A 21,267-nucleotide genomic window follows, 5' to 3' on the forward strand; every position below is an offset into this window, starting at 1 on the left:
CCACTGGATGATTGTAGTTCTTGGGATCAAATTAATCAACATGTCAGTTAATTCAACATCATAAATTTAGGCAATGGCAATCTAATATCAACATTTTTAAAAAAAAAGAACATAATTTTAATACCCGATTTCATGAAGCTGAATCTAATGTATAATATGAGTTCTCTTCAGCCGCGTGTGTTTGCTTTCTCAACTTCTAACGTTTGTTCTATATTTTTGTTTGGTTGACCAAAAAACACATACATCGGATTCATTTCAGTAACTTTGCTTTTTGTTAGATCTAACGCCTTATTTTCTCTGCTTTAACGCCTTATTTTCTTGCTTTTTGCTTTTTCAACTAAAACGGAAACAACTTTGTTGTGATAATCATTTTAAGGTGCGAGGTAAAAGTAGAAATTTCCTTTAATTTTGAACAATTAGGTTGGCATACAGAATTTTCGCTAGACCATTTTTGCGCTTTTGTTCAAGAGCATTCTTTGTCTACTTAAGTGACTTTTTAACACTTTCTTCAGTTCTTTCTTTTTGAGTGACCTCAAAGTTTCTCTCGTTCTGAAATAACGCGATTGTGAGCGATTGTAGAAAGGGACGAATGAAAATCAAAGCCATTGTAGCTGAGGGGATAAGATGAGGTTAGCGGTTCGATCCCCCGTGTGTTGTCTTTTTTTGCACCCACAAAATTTTTTAAGCTACACACACTCTAAATTAAATTGCCCCCGCTTGTCGTTTTAGAGCAATTCATCCGACGCTAGTTGGTTTATGTTTAGGTTAATTTTCAAAAAAAAAATGCTGGAACAAAAGCATCGTTAAAAGAAATGACTGCCGTCTACCTTCAGATAGTTTGAATCTATGCATTGGGGTTAAACAAGTCTTAGGTACTGGTTTTCCAGCAATGCCTCGCTTTACTTCTTTTTAAAGGCAATGCACCTGATAATATTTCTGCTTAGCTACACTTGGAGGAAGAGGAGGTGGAGCCTTGAATTTTGATAGCAGCACATCACCTGCAACACTGCCGTAAGTTCTACCTAATCCTATTAAATTTTTCAAAAGATATTGCATCAAGTGTAAACATCATACATTACAAGCGTACTCGATAGAGGAAGTTATACCACGTGATGGAGATCGCACTGGACATTTTTAGGTTTTATATTTTGCGAGCACTGGTTCTCAGAAATAAAAAATATTTGCACTCCCTTTAGTTTGTTATTCGCTATATGAACTCTTGTAAGAATGTATTGACCTCTGATTCAGATCAGACACCTGGTCAAATTTTCCTGCGCTCAATCAGGTTTCCAGAACCTGCCATTTGTTGTGCATACACAATGTGCGCTCCACCTGGGTCGGATCAGAGGTCACGTTGACAAATATTTCGTTTGTTGTCAATGTTTGACAACAACCACGACAAAAACTCAAAAAGTTTTTCAGTCTAGACAAGGATTGTTTCAAATGAGATAGGGGCTGGGGTACGAGTGTTGTGTCATCATCCTAGTAGGTTCTGATAAAAAAAATTCGATCTAGCTGTACTACAAAAAAATAGTTCCCTTGTTGTCAAATTTTCAGCTCAAAATACAATCATCTCTCACTAAATTTTAACAACATTCAGAGACGGTCATTTCCGAATTAAAAAATGCTCAAAAACGATTTTTTGCTAATAATAATGGTTAAAAACGCTCATTTTTCATGTTTAAAAAACCTTTAAAAAACGGAACGGCAATCTCCTAAAATTAACGCTTAAAACGCTTAAATTCCCCGATGTTGACAAAATTATCAAAAACGATCAAGTCTGTCAAAATAATAATGGCATTGACGGTTTTTCCCAAAAAAACCAATCAAAAACGATTATTTCTTATGTTTTATCGGGGAAGCTTTTAAACTGGGGAGAGCGCCGGAATTATTTTCGTTCATCGTCTGAAATCTTAATGTTGGTCAACGATTAACTCTAATAACGTCATTTGAAGCTATTTAGTGGACGCATTCTCTTGTTTCGACCTGGGGTTTAAATAGTTTAGCCATAAATGAAACAGTGATTTCAGATGGAATGTGTCATAAACTAACTCTTAAGCGGTACTTTATAATCGAAGTAATCTAAATATATCTTCATACAAATAGCGAGAATAAAGTAAAAATCAAAACAACTGAATTGCTACTGTTCCTTTAGAACGTAAAATGGAGAGTGAGTTGATCTGAGACAGATTAACATAAACGGACAAAAGCAAATACACAATAAACAAGGTTATACAATGTTAAAAGTCACGATATAGATCGAACTATAATTGAACAATTATGAGTAAACCCGATAGGCGGGATAATAGTGCAAACTACTCGTTAACGTCGTAGTCAGATAGTAAACGTAACTGAAATGGTTGCGTGTACCAGATTCCCTCGTCATGGAGTTAAAATTTATGCATTGTATGAAATTTTTGAGTGATGAGGTACATACAATTCACTAATGAACTCTGACTCTGACAAGGTATTTGGCGAACAATGAGTAATAATGAGTTTTCATGACGTTTTGATTCTGACATTATATCTGACGACCCAGTGAGCCAGATAGATGGAGTAGTAGAAAACGACAGGTATACAGTATTTGTCATGTCCGAAGTAATTGGTCCTAAATTGACTGGGTGAATGGCTGAACAATTAGAAATTGAGTTACCTTTATATATTTATCTCCATAAATAAAGCGACAACAGTTTTCGAGTGTTTGGGTTACTATAATAAATGAGTTTTGATGACGCGACAATTGCGTTGACGTTTCGATATAGTTGTCCTCGATTTGGCTAGGTGAGCGCCTAGCCAACTACTCCAATTTTGGCACTATAAAATGTTTCTTCGAATTTGAAATCTTTCTCTGACTCTAGAGTTTCTGGTTTGAACGTGTCAAAAACGCATTCTCTAGTGTAGGGAGTTGTTCTGTCATGTGTCAAAGTTGATGCCAAGCTGCACGGGCATGATTGATTTGCTTGTTGTATTGACCTTGGTGACGCGGCGGTCAAGTTCAAATCGTCAAATGAATTCCTGACTGACTCGGCGATCAAGTTCCTTGTTTGTGGTAGACGAATATACCTGAATTATAGATATCTCGTCAATAATGGCTTTCCTTTGTCATGCCTCGAATTGGTTCCAGCCCCGTTGCGTTTTGTTTTTGTGCTACTTGCTTCGCCAAAACCACAAACTTTTGGTTTCTGGTTTTGACTTCCACTATTTTTACCGGTGAATGATCGTGGATCTCTGTTAATTGGAGGTTTTCTTCCGTTACTTGAGTGTCTTTTTCCTTGATCGATAAGGGCTTTTCCTCTTGGTGCTTTTTTGGCCTTCTTATTTTTGGTACACGTAGTTACAGGGCGCGTTGCACGCTTAAATGTTTGTTCCCTATTGACCCTTTAATGTTGCCTTATTGAGAACAATATCACCGTTATTGATTCAGTGGCGTGAAATATCACCTTCTCTGCTGTCCTTTTTTGTACTGTAATCTGGTTGTCTACTAGCATATATTGCGAGTGGGGTAGATCTGTCCGCTTTAGTGCCAAACTTTGCGAGGTCAAAATTCTTTACCCGAACCGCGGGTTGACTGAGTTCAATAATGATCGAGTTGGACGCAATGGATTCAATAGCTGTGCCGTGAGCTAAGAGTTTGAAAAAACCACACCTTCCTTTTTCTCATTTTGGGGTCCACTTTCCGAGCAATGGCAATGAGAGCTGATTGTGTATCGGGTTACTTTTCGTTTAAATAAAGATTCCAACTTCCGAGCTCCGGGTTTGCATTGTATCTGTTATTTGCTACTCTAATCAAATTAGATTTCTTGAATTTGTTTTTTCATTGCTTATGTATTCGATGTTGTTCCATTTGTCGTTTGGCAGTAGTTACCTTTTAGTCATAGTTTCGGCATCTAAATAACATTTTATTAATTAGTATTTTAGTTGAAGGTGTCCGGGCTTGGGACAGCTGATATGTTTTTTAAAGGTGTAAATGGAGGTCGCCTTTAATGAGCGTTAAACGGCGCGAGTTTAAAATATCCTTTGTGTACATATCCGCAATTTATAAATAATGTCTCTAATTGCATTTAGGATGTTAGCACTGTAATTGATTATCGAGTTTTGTTGTTTAACGCAAGCTAGTCGGCTTCTAAGTGTCTGGATTAATCTCTTGACTAAACCGTTTCCCCAAGGGGGGTTTGCTGGGGTTGCTATTGAATTTATGGTTTTCGCAGAATTTTCAAGTGTTGGTGCCAAAAAAACTACACGCTTGAGCGACTTAATGTTTCTGGGTAAACGGTGATTATATATGTAACCTTCTACTAAAGGTACTATTTAATCATTTGATGTGCCTATGTAGTTTTTTGCGGTAAGAAATTTACTGAATCAATCAACTGCTACTAGTATATAAAAATCTTGACTTAAAAAATGACAAATTGCACCACTTACTTTGGGCCTTTACATTTTTCTAATGGTGAGTGAAGGGAGTACACTCGGCCGCTTTAGAAAGAATGTCACAACTTACATATGGCTACCATGCGTTTTCCGATAGGTCTGTCATCCCCCAACTGCCTTGATGAGATGTCTGGAAGGATTCAGTCATCGCGTCTTTCATCGCTTGTGGGATGACTAATTTGCCATCAATACATAAGCATCCGTGCAACTCTTATCAACAGGTACCTATGTGTTTCGATAGTCGCCTGCATCTCTCCTGGTCATTGGCTAGCACAAAATCACGTTTTTCTTTAAGGACGACGTCTTTTGAAGTTGTGGCTGCGACGAAGTTTTTTTAAAACCTTGTCTAGAACTGTAGAAAACTCAGTTTCGCTCGAAGTGTTTCTTAATTTATTTGCTAGGTCGCAGGACTTCATTGAGAGTGTACTCCCGAAGGATACGTTTGGATCAAAAGTAACAATTGATTTCTGTGGTGTTGAGTTTTTGTGTTGTGTGCTTTCTAGGGCAAATTTTTTTGATGGATGTTGATTTGTTTCTCATCCGTAGTAGGTTAATTTTAGGGTGACGTGATGTGCGTTTAGGAAAATTGTCTTTTTGTATTGAATAAATTGAACTTGAATATTGTTTAAAAGTAAGATTACGTGTTTTAAAATTTTTGATTGATTGGAGAAGTAAGGTGAGAAGTACTTTTAAGAGAATTTTGATTTGTGTATGATTTGAGTGAGAAAATGGGATTTAAGTGATTCCATAGAGTGGAACTGATCAGTACTTTTACAATTGGCAAGAAGCTTTTTTTAGTTAGTTCGGATTTGTGCTCCTTAACATGTGAAAAGAATGTTAAACTGCTGGCCATATTAACTTTCTTTCACAATTATTTGCAACATTACAAGCATTTTGTTGCAATTAGTCGAATGATCAATTTGCAGACATGCGTAAATTACCAAGTTGACATGCAGTTGATAAAAACAATTATTGACATGTAATTTAAAAACCCAAATTTGAGCTAGGCATATGTTGAAAGTTAATTTTAAACGGGATGAGCCTGTTTATACAGCGTGTTAGGCGACTCTGGTTTGTTTTGTCTACTCTACTTGGATTTAGGATTGAAAGTAATGATCGATGATCAGCTGCCCCCTGTAACTGAATTTGTTTGATTCTTTGATATTGTCAGATATTGTTTGAATAGTAATTCGACACCCAGTAATTCTAAATCATTTAAATATGTTTGTGCTCGTAGGGAATTAGGAAAAATGAGATGCATTGGAAATTGGTGTCAATCCAATTTCTTTGTTGCTTCAGAACACAACCCCGTCCTTCAATTGAGTCCTCGCATCTCACTCGACTATTAAGCTTTGGATCGAAATGGGTGTTTTCGGCAATGTTTGCTATTTCTTTAATTATTTTATCAAAGTGTTTTTGGTGGATATCCGACAAGTTAAGTTTGTTTTCCTTTTTTTAAAAATAAATTTTTGTATAAATAACATAGCTTTGCCATGGTTGGGAGACAATTGCCCTTGTTTTAGAAATTAAAGGTTTTATACTTTTTATTGATTTGTGAAATTCGAGCCAGTTTATCTCTTGTTTTGCAAAATGGCCTTTTGGGAAGCTTTTTCTGAGATTTTTATTGTCTAGTACTTTGAGGCACCCGCTTATCTTCCCTAGGTTTTGTTTTGATCCTCGTGTGTCAATGACAATGTCATCTAAGAAGCAAAACGTGTTTTTGAGGTAATATAAGATACAGTCCTTTTGTTTTGAAATTAGGCAGGCATGTCTGTTAGACTACAAAATCCATTTTCATATCTTTAAGTCATATGTTTAAGTTACAGTGTTTTGAAATTTCTGGATCTGAATTAAGTTGGCTGTACGCGTATTTAAAATAAACCGTGCTAAAGCAGACATCTTCGTCCTTTATTTTTGTCGATCGCGTTCCCAATGCTGTCTGGTAGGACTCCGATATTCTTCATCTGATAATTGTTTTAATGGATGGCTTTTGAATCTCGCGCGAGTAGTATGAATTGGTCTTTTTAACTGTTACTGAAATTGGTGAAAAAAAGTAGTATGCGCAGTTTTTAAATTTCACGATATGACTTTCAGATATAAGCTTGTCTATCTCATTTTTTACCCGCTTTTCGAGATGGATTGAAATCATTGTCTTGATTTAACTCATTATTCGTTTGATTTTTCTAGGCCTTTGATCAAATTAGGACACATTCTACTTTTTTCTAGGGTTGTAGGAAATAGTTTCTCGGTAGCAAAAATTTACTACTTTGTTTCTGGATTCGTTGTAATCCAATTTTCGGAAATAGGTCTCTTCCAATTTTAGGTTGCGACCATCGGTTGCCACTAGTACTTTTCAAGAGTTCACTTGCTATCCGCTTGATTCAACTCTTCAGTTTAGTGATGCAATAATTTTGATGGGCTCCTGTCAGAACGTTTTGAGTACTATCTTGTCTTTCCCGTTCCAAACACTTTTGTGACAGGATTGTAATATTTCTATTGCCAAACTTTCATTCACAATTGTTGACAGGCTGCTCGAATCAGCCAAAAGTTCTACTTCCACGTTTCGGAGCTTAATCTTTAGACTTATTGGTTCGTTTTTTTGGTTATCTTGTACGTATAGTGCGTTCTAGACATCTGAGTCCGATGTAACTGTCCATCACTGTTTGTTAAAATTTGATTCGATGATTGAGCTGACTATTGGAGATTCTGTAGTTGTATTTCTTAATTGTTTTACTCATTTGTTATTAAATGATTTTGGTTGATTTGGGGGTCCATTTTTATAAACTCTGGCAAGAGGATTTTTTCCATTGCTTTTATGGCAGGTTTCAGTTTGATTTTTCGAAGGGCAACGTAAATTATGGTCTTTACAATAAGAGAAACCTCAAAAACGGCAATTGTTCTGATTTGTTTTTTGTTGATTAAATCTTGGTAGAAAATTTCTACTTTTTGCCGCGAGCAAATGTTCTATTTTTGCCGTTGATTGCGTATTGATCTTTGAGACTTGATCAAGATTTAACGAATGAGGGAATCAGCTTGCTTGGGTTACTTAGTATTATGTTTTTTCTAAGGGTGTTCTCTTCATTTTTTTTGCGAATTGTAAAGCGCGTTCTTTCAACAGCCTCTTTGAATGTCGCAATTTTTCCTTATAAAACTAAATGTATCACGGATTAATTCTTGTTCTAGATGATCTAATATATAGTTTTCAGCAGTTTCTGAAGTAACAACAAAAATTGGCCATTGATACGTCTTTAACCTGTTTTGGCCTCCTCATTGTAAATCTATCAAATGTAATGTTTCTTTTTTTATTTAAAGTTTTCTCTACCAGACTTCAGAGGGCTGACACTTTTATGTTTTCCATGTTCACGTGGGGGTCTTGTCTGATTAATTGCTTTTGACCTTCTCAACCTATAATTACAATTAGTAATGAAAATGTTTTTCGATCAGCAATAGCCGGTGGTTTTTCGCCACACATTATAATCACTTCTTTCGTTTGCCGGCATCTGTCATCCCAATTTTTTCTGAGTTGTTTATTTCGAGTTTGTGTTTCGCGTTCAAAAATTGGAGTAGTATTGAAAATTGGTTAGATATTTTTTCGTTTGGTAGGACAACGTCTGGAGTTTTTGGTCCAATTAGTATTCCTAGATCGATATACTCTTTTGCCAATAATGAGAGTTTCACGTATGATATCCAATTTTCCCCTGTTGTTGGTTGTTTTTGTGATGGGCTCTCCCAGAAAGGATCTATTTCTAGAAGCAATCGTGTGTGTTCATTTGCTGGCTGCGCCATATCATAAGCTAAATTCTGGTGGTGCGCAATAATCGAAGACATCTAAAAATATCTTCAAAGAAATAGGGAGGAGAGAGTAAGAATCACAACAATTGAATTACGACTGTTCCGTTAGAACGTATATAGAGAGGCAACCGATATCAAACAGATGTTTAGCATAAAGAGACAAAGGGCAATACATAACGCACAAAGTTATACAATGTTAAAGGTCACGATATAGATCGAACTATAAATGAACAATTGTGAGTAAACCCTATAGGCGGGATAATAGTGCAAATTATTCGGTAACGCGACGGTCAGGTACTAAACGTAACTGAAATGGTCGCGTGTACCATAGAATCATTTAAAAGTTGTCGGTCATGTCTTGAGCCGGGGTCAGTGAAAATTTAGAAGGTAAAGGACGGGTCTTTGTAGCCCAACTATTGCTCAATTTTTGAGACCAAAGCCAATTTTGATTTTTTACCACTGTGACAAAAAGATGTTTGCTATATAATCTGAGTTACATACAACGACCTGGAGTACCTACTGTTTTTAGTAGCCCTTGAACAAATTTTGAAGTGACTATCCTAAACGCGTTAATCTGTTTTGAAAAATTTTTGCCCGGCCAATTTTGCGCTTTGCTCTAGAACAACTTGCGATTTCTCAATTGAGTTTTTCTAGCTTCATTTGTTCAATTTGAGTGATTTCAATTGCTCTTATTCTGAATTAAGTGTTTTGCTAATACAAAAGTGAATGTTAGAGGTCGTAGCCTTGTGGTAAAGATCCTGTAGGTAGCGGGTTCGAACTACTATCAGATCCAAGTTTATAAACGTAAAAAAACTTCTAAGCTACACCCCTAAATTAAATTGATCTACCCTTCTGTCGTTCAAGAGCAATTGTTTCGAAGTTGGACCGTTGATGTTTACTCGAGTCTGACTCACATGAATTTCATTTGAACTAAATTTTGTTCTATGACTTCATAATCTTTCGTTGGTTTTCAGTACCTTTCATTGGTTCCGTTTTTTTACCTGGCAATACTTTTGTTGGTTCCGTTTTTACACACTTTGGTGAAAGAAACAAAATTTCAATCAAAATATTTTCCAATAAATTAAATTCGGTCGCAACTGCCAATTCAATAAACTTATGAGTTATGACGCCTGTAACCACGTCTTATATATGTTTTTTTTCCATCTCGAACATGTAAATTTCTCACTTTAACCAAAGTTAAACATTTACATGTTAATCTATATAAATTGAACAATTTAGTTTTATCTGTAAAAAGATTAAGGATAATTTTTGTTTCATGTTTTACTGTTCGTTCTGAACGTTGTAAATCATAAAAGGTCCCAGCTAGCTCAGTGGAACAAGGTCATGCTGCGTTCTCAAAATTTCTGGTAATATGTGTTTATATTGGAGTGGTGAGCCCGTTGACTTAATGAGACATGGAAAGTTGTTCCATTTTCTAATCCTTTTCAGTACTGATCTGCCATCGTTTTGTTTGTAAAACAAACTAATTTTTATAAACTTACATTTTCAAATTCTTTGGATCATAATCAGGAAAACAGCGGGCAATTATAAACCACGGAGTACTCATAACAGAGAGATGTAGATGAGCAAATAAATATTTGTAGATGAGCAATTGGTTGATTACAAATTGCTATCAATTATGTTTGTAACAATGATTTTAGTTCTGCTGGCCTTATTATGAAATCATTTGTTTTATCCACTTTCGTCTGGTGGTTTTTTGTCCTACTATTTGATTTCTTATCCTGAACAGCGGAATAGACAGTGAGGGCCCGGAGGGCCTTAGGTTGCTCTTCGAGCCTTGAGTTTTGCTACTATCTGAGTGATCTATCTATATGACTCAAAGTAACTTTTGAGAAGACATGAATTCAAGATGTGAAGTGTGCAATTCTTTAGAGTGCTATTGTGAAAAGCTTGCATCCTTAAGCCGCAGCCTTAACCAATGACCTTGTTTATGAGCGATTTGTCCGTCAGGTTTTTCCCAACGCTCTTTCGCTGACAACTGTTTGTTTCCTTGTCTTTTTTAAAAATAAATTATGGGACTTTTATAGTTTTCATGTTTTGATTATTATTTTTCTTCAAAGTGTTCTGTTTTTCCACAAGTTTCACAGAATTCACAGAAACGTCTATAAATTCCGCTTACGAAATAGTGGGAGCAATGAAGTGACACTTTTGTTCCGATAACAGTGCAATCACAATAACAGTTCAATAAATAAGATGCAATACAATTTTCTCCTTGTCTCAACTCAATTGTAATACATGAGAAATAATTTTCCGCTAGCTTCCTTTCATATTGACAAACATTTTATCATAACAAACACTATTTTTCGTTTCTTTTTGCATACAGAGTTAGAATTTATTTTCCGAATCAACCCTTAGTATTCGTTCAAATGTGTTCCTCTTTAGGAATAAAATGGCAGAGCAAAAAAGTGCGTTAAAAACCCTGTACAAAAATGATACAAACTTAGTGACTGCGAGTCTTTTTTATGCGTTTCTTTGTGCAAAAAAATTCAAAGAAGGCCAATTTTCTCAACAAAATATTACAAAAAATTCTTGAGTTGGTACCAGACTATATAATACCTTGACTCAACGTGATTATATTGATACTATACCACGGCCTGATGGTCCCAAATCATCAAAGAGCTTATTGTATGGTTAATAGCCGCGGTCAGCTTCTCAAATGTTTTTATTTAGGAGCCTACGTTTCACTTAAGGTACTCCTTTCACGTTTAACGTTTAACTTTACTCTTTTATTTGAATATAGTTTAGAAGTCATTCAACGCATTTAATGCGAATACGTTTAAGGTACAAAAACAAAAATTAAAGGAAATGAGATAAACCAATGGCCCAAAGAAATAATGGCAAAGACTTAGTGCATTAAGCTCTCAGAATGCCCAGATGTACTCCCATCAGTATTAAATTTATTGTATTTGTCATTTTTATCGAATCCAATGAAAATTCGGATCAAGCTAGAACACTTTTTGACGACTTTTTGAACAGTTTCAGACCCACCTTCGGTAACTGGTATCAATGGTGGCTGTTTTTGGCAATCTGTTGGTTATGTTTACAGGGTAGTCAAAGTTTTTTTGGAAACAGTTTATCACAGGAAATTCGACCGCACAATTTGAGGACCATCTTCTAGAGATATTGCAATTAAAATTTTTTTTTGACTAGCTGTGTTTCTTACAATTGGTTGAAACGAAAATAATTGACAAAAAACAAAAATGTGGATCGTTTTTAAATTAAAAATTCTCCAAGTCATGTTGAACGTCATGGGAATTCTGTTTTTGTTTCACATTATCACATTATTGAAGTTTCGATATGATGAGTACTGATGTCTAATGCTTTCTAAAGATTTCTTGGGGTTGAAACCAAATATACCGATTGTTTCTACATTCATTACGTTCTACAGATTTTGTTGCAACTTTAAATAGACTCAAAAACATCATTTTTATCACGACCGTATTTTAAGGTAAGGGTTGTAAATGTATCTTTATTTTTGTTACTGTAAGTGAGATAAGTTCAAATTTGCTTCACATTGGCGAATATCTGTCAGAAATAATCATGATGCCTGTTTTTGAAAAAGCGTGGACAATAAAGATTCTGTGAAGATCAAAAAGTTCCAAAATAGGCTAAGCAAATAAAGCCCGGATACAAAATATTTCAGATTAGATACTTTCGAATAATTTCAGATGTAGGCCAATAAACTAGCAACGTTTTCTTTGGAGCATAAAAAAATCTGCCGAGCTTTTTTCTATTCTCTTTATTTTTTAATTGCTCTTGAACAAAGTTCATAGCATATATTGTAAACGTGTGTGTCTTTTTATGCAAAATTTTCGCTTGACAATTTTGAATTTTTGAGTGACTTTTACGCTCTGGACTTTTTGCCTTTCGCGTGATCTAAAATTGTCTCTCACTCACAATTTAAAGCAGCTGAACTCAATTGGCGGCAATTTAATACTAAAAGTCAAATGAAAAGTGCGCCGAAACTGGTGCCATTTTGTCTTTAAATCTTAATAGTGGTATATGTTAACATCTAATGTGGTTATTTGAAGCCCACTATTGAACTTCTTAGTCCCATTTAGGCTCCCCCTTTGCAATATACCGTATTCTATAAATGAGTTGGATATTTCCGACAATATTTTTAATAGCTGATTAATTAGTCTCAAACGAAGTTTGTGTAGCAATTAAATTAGTCCTGTCAGTCTTTTTTAAAGAAATTTTTCGCTTGATCGAGTTTTCGTCCGACCCATCTGACTTTTCGTCCTCAAACACGCGCTCAGCGGGCATAAGTGCTCTTAGAGCCATTCAGATCACTAGACTCAAAGTATCCAATTCACAGAAACGGTCTTGGAGACTTATAATTATAGTGTGAAGGGCGGTTCTTAGAGGTTGACCCCACTCCCCCAACCCCCTCCACATCAGCCCCCTCTCAGTTCACCCCCATTTCCCAACCCTGCACATCGTTCGGGCCGTAAGGACCCGTGCAATTCTCCCGCTGTTGCCATTTCATCAACCACTCGGTGCACAACCCCCCCCCCCCCGCTGTGCTCACCTCACACCCCTTCAATTAAGCTAAAGCTAGCCTCACCATACCGTGGCTAGCTACTGGCGACACCAACCGCTCGCCGGTCGTTTGAGAGCAATTCGCCCGACGTTAGTCGTTTATGTTCAGTACTGGATTTGCAAGTGCACCTCTTCTCCAACATCAAGCAATAATTGATGCAGGCGCAGGACTATGCTCTTCATTTTGTTACCAAAATTTTGCTCAAAAACAATGATATCACTGCTGAAATGAGCTCATGATTATACCATGAGAACGGACAAATGTCTAAAGTCAACAAATAGTTAAATGGGACAAAAATTGGTAGTTTTTTATGACTGAAAACAACATAAAACAAAAAACAGCCGTGTCATAAAAACCTCATCTTTAGCGATTCTATATACTGGATCTGTAGCTTGACTAGGCTAAGGTGAACCTTCCTGGCTTATGGCTGCACTCTTCTGAGGTAGACGTTATTGGATTTTTGGTTATGTATATTGTCATTTATGTTCTCTTTCACCAATTACAGGTGTTTCCAATTAAGCAATTAGAACCACCTGTAAGGCAAACGAAAAGCCGATATAAGCTCACATTTGAGGTGGAATGCAACTTTTTCAAACTCAAGACATCCCTAGTCGAGACCTGGAATTATGAAAAGACCTATTAATTCCAGGTGGGGGGGGGGGTAAATATTGAACTAAATTACGTGGTCAAGGACCCTAGTTAAAGTCTAGATTAATTCTTTTCATAGTTCCATCCAAATTCTTTTCATACAAACCTCCATCTAGCCAAATTCTTTTCATATACAAACCTGTGTCCATCCAAATTCCTTTCATATACAAACATGTGTCCATCCAAATTCTTTTCATACACAAACCTGTGTCCAACTAAATTCTTTTCATAAACCATTAAATGGTGCTTTCTCGCGGTTCATGGTTACATTTAACCAGTTTTGAGTACCCTGTATGTAAAAATATAGCACCAAATGCACCAAAAACAAGTTTAAATAGTATGAAAAATCAGGACAATAGGTTTTGTGGATCAGATTAGGTCATACAGACCACATCATGACCCTAGTGTGTCCTTTAAAGAAACAAATGAAAAAATATACCTGTGGAGAAGGTGCTAAAAATTATAATACAAAGCCCAACATCAAAAAAGACATATAAAACAACATCTAACAACAACATACACACACATACAAACACGCACACACAAACACACACAGTGAGAAAAATTGGGGAAAACCCATAAGGCATCGGTAACGTTTTTGGTGATAAAACCTGGTTTTCTATACCAATATCTTAGGACTTTTTTTTCAATACAAGCTAAACCAAAAATTGTTTCTGCACTAGGACCCACACAAAAAGTTGGACTCCTACGTTGCTTTTCGTTAGCTTTCGATAACTCTAAAATCCGATTGAAAAAAAGACGTTTTTAAAAAAATTTAAATAAGCGAAAAACCCAACTAATAGACTAACTTACATCCAATAACTTACAAGATAAAGTTAACACTGAAATTTAAAAATTACCTACGGAAGGACACATAGAAAAAGTAAACAATTGTTCATATGAATATTCTATAAAATTTCTAAGTAAAAAATTACTAAAACAAATGCCCTCAGATATGGCCAAATCTTTGTTTTTATGCTGATCTTCTATCCATAAGCTGATTATCTATCCATTAAGTAGATCCAGTATTGACAGCATTTTCGACATTCTGCAACCTCGTAATATTGATAAAGATATAATACTATAATTAGGATGATATCTTTTTCTTATTAAAACGAGGTTGCTGAATATTAAGCACTATTCATGCAAGTTTTTAATACTACTTTTCCAATGAAGAATAGCGGTAAATTCTAATTTTTTTTAGAATAGCGGTAAATTTAGCGGTGAATTTTTGTAAGAACTGCATTTTCAGCGGTGGAAACAACTTCTTCACCGTATAAGGGTTGAAAAAACTTTTCACCGCTTGAAAATTTCTCGCCTCATTCATTGCATATAGCTCGAATCTTACACTTTTTTTCAAATTCACCGCTAATCTTACATCTTTTTGCGATTTTTAGCGGTGAAACCTTGACCCGAGTGGACCAATTTTTTAGATTGAACAAATGACATTTGTTGTAGCATGTCCTCACTTTTTTCAATACTCCATCGACAATTATGTTTTTCATCGACAACTTAATTTCTCTATGTTTCCAAAAAAAAATGAGCTAGCAAATTCCAAAACAACTGATATTGATCCAGCCAAGTTCCAGAACACCTTTATTGTCCAGCCAAATTCCAGGACGTGTGTTTTAGTTCCAGCCAAATTCTAGGACATCACATTGGGTCCAGACAAATTCTTTTCATACCCAATATCTGTCGAGGACAGTCTTTTCATACCCAATATCTGTCGAGGACGGTCTTTTAATAATTCCAGTTCTCGAATAGGGATACTTTTCACCTTGATATTAAACTATTTTACGCTGCTGAGAAAATATGTTTATTATAGGAGCACTGAAAAATTACGGCATGAAAGCGATCAATTTGGGCATTTCGGAGGAATTGGAGATCAGTTTCAAAGTCCCGATTTTGACGATGACATATTTGGGAACAATAGGCAGCCAGGTTTAGGATTCGGCCGTGGCAGAAACCTTTTTGGAAGGGGAGGCGCTCCAGTTAGGCAGAAGAACGCTCCAGATGCAGGAGATGAGCTTCAAAGTTAGCTCAACATTAAGAGCCACCGCTCATACCTTTAATTGCTATTGTCATAATTTTTAATAGCCGCCGTTGGCTTTTCAGCGGCTATTATTTATGTTCTTTGCTTCTTTTTACAAGGAATTTGGATCATGTTGGTGCCATCTTTTTACGCCTAAAATCTACAGGTTTGCTTTAGTTAGCTTGTTCTTGATGTGAGCTTTGACCTTTGGTTTCCAATATTGCACTTTAAATATTGTTTAGTTGATAACAAGTAGCATTTAACCACTACTACTAAAACTCAATGTCGAAAGGTCTCCTTGAGGAATATTCTTCCCACAACAGTCCTTCCCCCTGTTCAAACTGCAGACAGCCCCACCACCACAAAATATACCCCACAGATTTATCCCGGCTGAGATATTACGGCATGAAATATCCTCCGCATGAAATATCCCCCACAAAATATTCCCCACATATTTGCCAGCCCATATCTATCAACCGGCAATATCTTTTTTGTACGATGTTTTCACACCTTTAGTGACGACTCTATTTTTGAGCTTTAAAAACAGAGAAATCGGGTAAAGCATAGTGGACTTTAAATTTTCTTAGAAGACCTTAGCTGTCTTCAGTAGTTCTTCACGTGCTTACAGTGCTGAATTTCTCTTAGATTAGCCTTAATTTGACCTTTTTCAAAGCAGAAAAAAGTCTTTTGCGAGCCCTAATTTTCTTGTTCTTATTTTGACCTATATGTTTTTGTAATACAAACCAGCGCAAAATGATAATAAATGAAATTTTTATCTACTTTGACAATTTTTTTCACTCTCGAGTTTTCGAAGATCACAGAGGGAAAGATAGATGTCGATCTTTTTCTGTTAGACTATACTTTCTCTTCCTCTAAGGTGTTTGGTTGTCTGCTAGCGTGATAGTTGCTTGCTTCAGTTTTTGTCTCCCGAATTTAAAAAATGTAACTCTGCCGTGTCAATGTTTGTTCAATGAAATTCAAACCTTTTCAGGTATCACCATGTGTTTTGTCCATTGTATTAGTATAAGGAATATTTTATGAAGCATAACGTCACGACATTTATAGTTACTGGAAAAGTTTTATTATAGCTACGAAGCTGTAGGCTGAGCATGGCTATATTGCATCTTTCTTGTTTTGTAACAGTTCGAAAGCTATGGATTGTATTGGTGCGCTGTCTTGTTTTTAAAGATCTGTTCGCACAATTTTTGACTTTTTGATTTCAATGAGATGTCACAATTGGAGGAGTGATTTTAATCACGCTGAAGTAGTAACGGGAACGAAAGCACGGGCAGTTGCTGTTTCTAATTGCTATTGAATGAAGTTCTGTTTCTAATTGCTATTGAATGAAGTTCATAGCAATTATTGTAAACGTGTGTGTCTTTTTTATGCAGAATTTTTGCTTGACTGTTTTGAATTTTCGTGTGACTCTTACGCTCTTGACTTTTTGCGTTTTTAAGTGATCTAAAAATCCCACTCAATCACAATTTAAAGAAGCTGAACTCAATTGGCGGCAATTTAATACGAAAAGTCAAATGAAAAGTGCGCCAAAACCGGAGCCATTTTTCACTTTAAATCTGAATAGTGGTATATGCTAACCTCTAATGTGGTTATTTGAAGCCCACTATTATACTTCTTAGTCCCATTTATGCCCCTCCCCCCGACTGAAGCAGGTTGCAATTGATTAGAGCTCCCACTATTCGTTCGAAAGCAATTCTGCCGACGTTTAGTCGGTTATGTTTAAGATATTAATAATAAAATTTTGGCAATTTTTCAATGGAATTTTCAAAGTTTCACAAGTTTTGAACACTATAGAAGTTTTTCAGGTTTTTTTTAATTTATGGCGTCTAGTAAACATTTTAGCAGCGTGGCGATGGGACACTTATCGGTCTTCGGCGTTAACGAAAATTTTCAAATATCTTGATCTTTAGGAACTTTTTAATGGAAATTGAAATTTTTCTGTTTTAGTGAAAACTCTCACCATCCTTGAAATTTGTCCAATCCTTAGAGGAAACAAAACCTTTAAACAAAACCTTTACGCAAAGCCTCAGCAGTTGTTTATGCCAAAATTCTGTGACTTAAGTTTGATTTTGAATTCGTCGAAAACTTATTTGCAGTCAGAGTTCTGTGAGCCTGCAAGTTAGGTGTTCTGTAGATGTTAACAAGAAAACCAGTTTTGAAGTCATATGAATGAAGAGTCAGATAAATTTGCATTGAAAGCCATTTGTTTTTTGGTTCTCAGAATGTATTGTTGCAATTACAATTTTTCTGAACTCAAAGGTAAAAAGTACATTGAGCTTGATGCTGCGTTTATTTGTAAACAATTATTATAAAGTTTTGGCTTTGAAAAACAAAACCATAAGCACCAGAAATTGTTTCAAATCTTCAATAATTGTTTCTACATATTTTAAAATTCTAATTTTGACAGAAAACCTTGCTATTGCACACGCTGATCCTACTTGTTTCCACACATTGAGTGCTATAGTTAATGTTTTTCACAAAATATATACAACCAAGTTTGTCTCTTTGATTGGCATTAATCAATTGGCCTGCTGGTCATGTACAAAATTTTTCAGGTTTCATTTCAATTCCTTGCATTGTATTTTAGGAATTTTTCTGCTGTGCTTTCTAAATTTGTTCTACCTTTCGGTTTTTACATAAGTCACCACTTTTACCTCCTGACATCTGACTTAGCTCAATTACTCTTTCAATTTATTGGAATTTGGAATTCAATCAGCGAATTTACGCAAATGCGATTAAGGTCAACAACGGAGTCAAATCAAAGCAATCAAGCATGGACACTAACACAATGTTTACAGATTTATTGCATTGAGTTATAAAAATTCTGATCTTCTCTGTTTGTGCCCCCCAGCTTAGTGGCGCATAATATTTGCACCCCCGGACGCACGAGCCATATTTTTACATAGTGATTTACTATGTAATGGCACTTGCTCTGTAACTGGGGGCGCATAACGTACTGGGGGGCACAAACGGAAAAGATCCCAAAATTCCTATGAGTATACTGCTAATATTAAGCTTGTTGTCTTCCAATGTTGAAGGCTTGAGGACTTAATTCACCTTGATTATAAATTCCAAAGAAACTGCGGACAAAAATTAGAACACTGCTTATTAGGCAGTGAAAATCATTATCAGAGCTGAAGCAAGCACATTATCAAGCAATCAAATCCATATTTTCTTGTGAGGAATGGGAAACAGCTTCAAGAAACTTTGACTTTGAGTAGGCCAGTTTGTTTTGGAGTTTTGGTTACGGATGCTGACAGTTAAATTAAATGGTTCAATAAACTTCGTTGGAGAAGAAACTATATTCAATTTTGTTTTTGTTTTTGAATCAGAGAGGTTGAACACGCTACTTTTGGATAGATGTTTTTGGGAGACAATTTTATACAATTCAGTCGTTAAATTGTCATTTCAAATTTAAATACTACCGAACAAAGTTTGTGTCAAATATTTTAGCCCTGTTGGTCTATTTCAAGCATTTTGTGCTTGATATCGAATTAATACAGACACATGAACAAAAAGGAAACGCCAATTGAAACTCCGCCACGCAGAATAAAAAAACAAGACTCATGTACGTTCAAAGACACGCGAATTAAAAGTTTTTGATTCAGTCACCTTCAAATGTCTGAACCAATAAAAAAATACAATAACTTTGCTCAAACGCTGAGTACATTTTAAATCTTCATTTTATGAATTTATAACAAACGTAAGAAAAGTTTGGTTGTTGGGACTTAAGACATAAGTAATCGACTTTTTGCTTTGTTTCATAGATTTGTATTGTTCAGTTTCAGACGTAAGAATTAGTAATTGTGTTTGGTTTTAAAACGTAAGAATTCGTATCTAAGAAGTCGTCAGATTTTTGTGGCAAAAGATTGACTTTTATGTATTTCATGTAGTAAAATGTCATGATATCTTACTAATCACAGTAATTAGTACCTACTCCAAACAATTTAATGGAAAAAAATTCAAAACTGATTGACTGATTCAGCTGATTTATAGAATTAGTTAAAAATCAGAATTTTCAAACTTGTTTTTCAAATTTAAAAAAATCTGAATTATTGAACATTGATGGAGATTCAGTCCTTTTAATCACATTCACTGTGTTGACATCATCGTAAGAAATTAATTTCAAATTTAATTTTATCGTGATTTCCTGTGGCTTGAAACTGAACTTACCTGTGATTTCCCAGGTTTGAAATCGAGCAAACCGATTTTAAGAAACCGAAAATACAGACGAATTCTTACTTTTAAAATGAACATACCGAACATTTGCTATGTTTGTTTTTAACTACATTCCGACGATACCGAAGAAAATCATAATTATCCACCCAATAATTTTTTGCATTCCAGATCAAACTAAAATTGGTTTCAAAGCTCAAACAACACAATTTTCATAGTTTTGAAGAGACGAAAAGAGGCATCGATAATTTTTCTTATTTCAGTATCATCTTCTGTGGTGCTGAAATTTATTTTGCAGCTATAATGTCAGAAGCTGTCGGCATTACTAATTCTTCAACGTCTGACTTGATAGTTGGGGGTCCACAATTTCATTTAATTTTCCACTTTCCGTACTCACAAAGTGTATTTTCTATTTCAGATTTGGCTGAGCAACAGGCACTTGCTACTGCTCAACTAGGTTGGTTTTGTATCTCTATCTATAAAAAATATTATTTTATTGCAAGTTAATTTGTGAAACAATATCACGTGCGCCTGGGGCGTAAAAGTTGTATGCCCACTAAGCAGGAGGGGAACGAGAAAAGATCCGATTTTCTTCCTTGGCGAAAACTGTTATCATAAAACTGCCTATGATCTACTTGGAAAATCATCAATAAAAAGGCACTAAAATATCAGTTCCTAAGAGAACCCAAGCTGCCGCTCATGAAAAAGATTGGCATTCACAATAGACAAAAATATTTAAAAAAAACTTTCAGATCGCGGAAAAATTTACGCCGAGCCGAGCCTTTTATTAGAATTCAGAACAATCATAAAAAATATCGACAAAGGAATCGCTCTGTTAAAAATCTATATTGGGTAGAAACAAAATGGAGCCGAAAACAGAATTCAATGTACAAGGCGAATAAATACTATGAAACATAGCAGAAATTTACGCGACTTTTAGACGTAATCTTTTTAATGTCAGGGTACAAATTTGAGGTTCCTGTTAAAGAGGCTGTAAACAAAGCAAATGATTCGCTCATGTGCTTCACATCCCAATTTTTGTCCTGGTTCAATTTCCGTTGGATTTAAAACATCAGTCCAAGAATGATGTTCTCAAACGAAATCAACAAAGAGCTGTTAAAACTATATTGAAAACTGTTAACAGTGAACGTTGTTTATTACTGAATACAGTTTAACAAAATTCCAGATTTCTTAAGCAAATTTGACTTTTAACAGGAACAAAAAGCTAATGAGACTTGTGTTGGACGTCCCGGGTTGACAATTCTTAGTAGTCATACAAGGATCATATATGATGTCATACAAATCATACGCTATTTCTTAGTACGCTCCTTGTATGATTGCCAGGAAATCATCAATGATTTTGTATGATTACCGGGACATCATATATGACCCTTGTACGACAACCAGGATATCATAAAACGTTGAGAAGATTATGACACTTTTATGAATAGTAGGAAACCATTTATGACCGATGTATGATTACAGTGGAATCAGTTATGATCAAAGTATGATTACCAGGAAATCATATATGCTTTTGTATGATAACCAGGAAATCATATATGATCCTTGTACGATAACAGGGAGATCATTCAGGGAAAATACACTAAGG

General features: G+C 35.5%; 1 protein-coding gene across 1 annotated transcript in view; it reads left to right on the forward strand.

Annotated features, from left to right (window-relative positions):
• Window positions 1–21,267, forward strand: part of LOC142341023 (wee1-like protein kinase 2-A) — a 99,469-nt gene that overhangs the window by 21,700 nt on the left and 56,502 nt on the right. Inside the window, exons 6-8 of the mRNA XM_075391844.1 lie at window positions 945–1,011; window positions 15,258–15,466; window positions 20,077–20,115. Of these exons, the coding sequence (XP_075247959.1) occupies window positions 945–1,011; window positions 15,258–15,466; window positions 20,077–20,115 (315 nt within the window). The remainder of the gene's footprint in view (window positions 1–944; window positions 1,012–15,257; window positions 15,467–20,076; window positions 20,116–21,267) is intronic.

Source organism: Convolutriloba macropyga, chromosome 6 (assembly GCF_964194025.1).
Source record: "Convolutriloba macropyga chromosome 6, txConMacr16.3, whole genome shotgun sequence".
NCBI classification, from domain to species: domain Eukaryota; kingdom Metazoa; phylum Xenacoelomorpha; order Acoela; family Convolutidae; genus Convolutriloba; species Convolutriloba macropyga.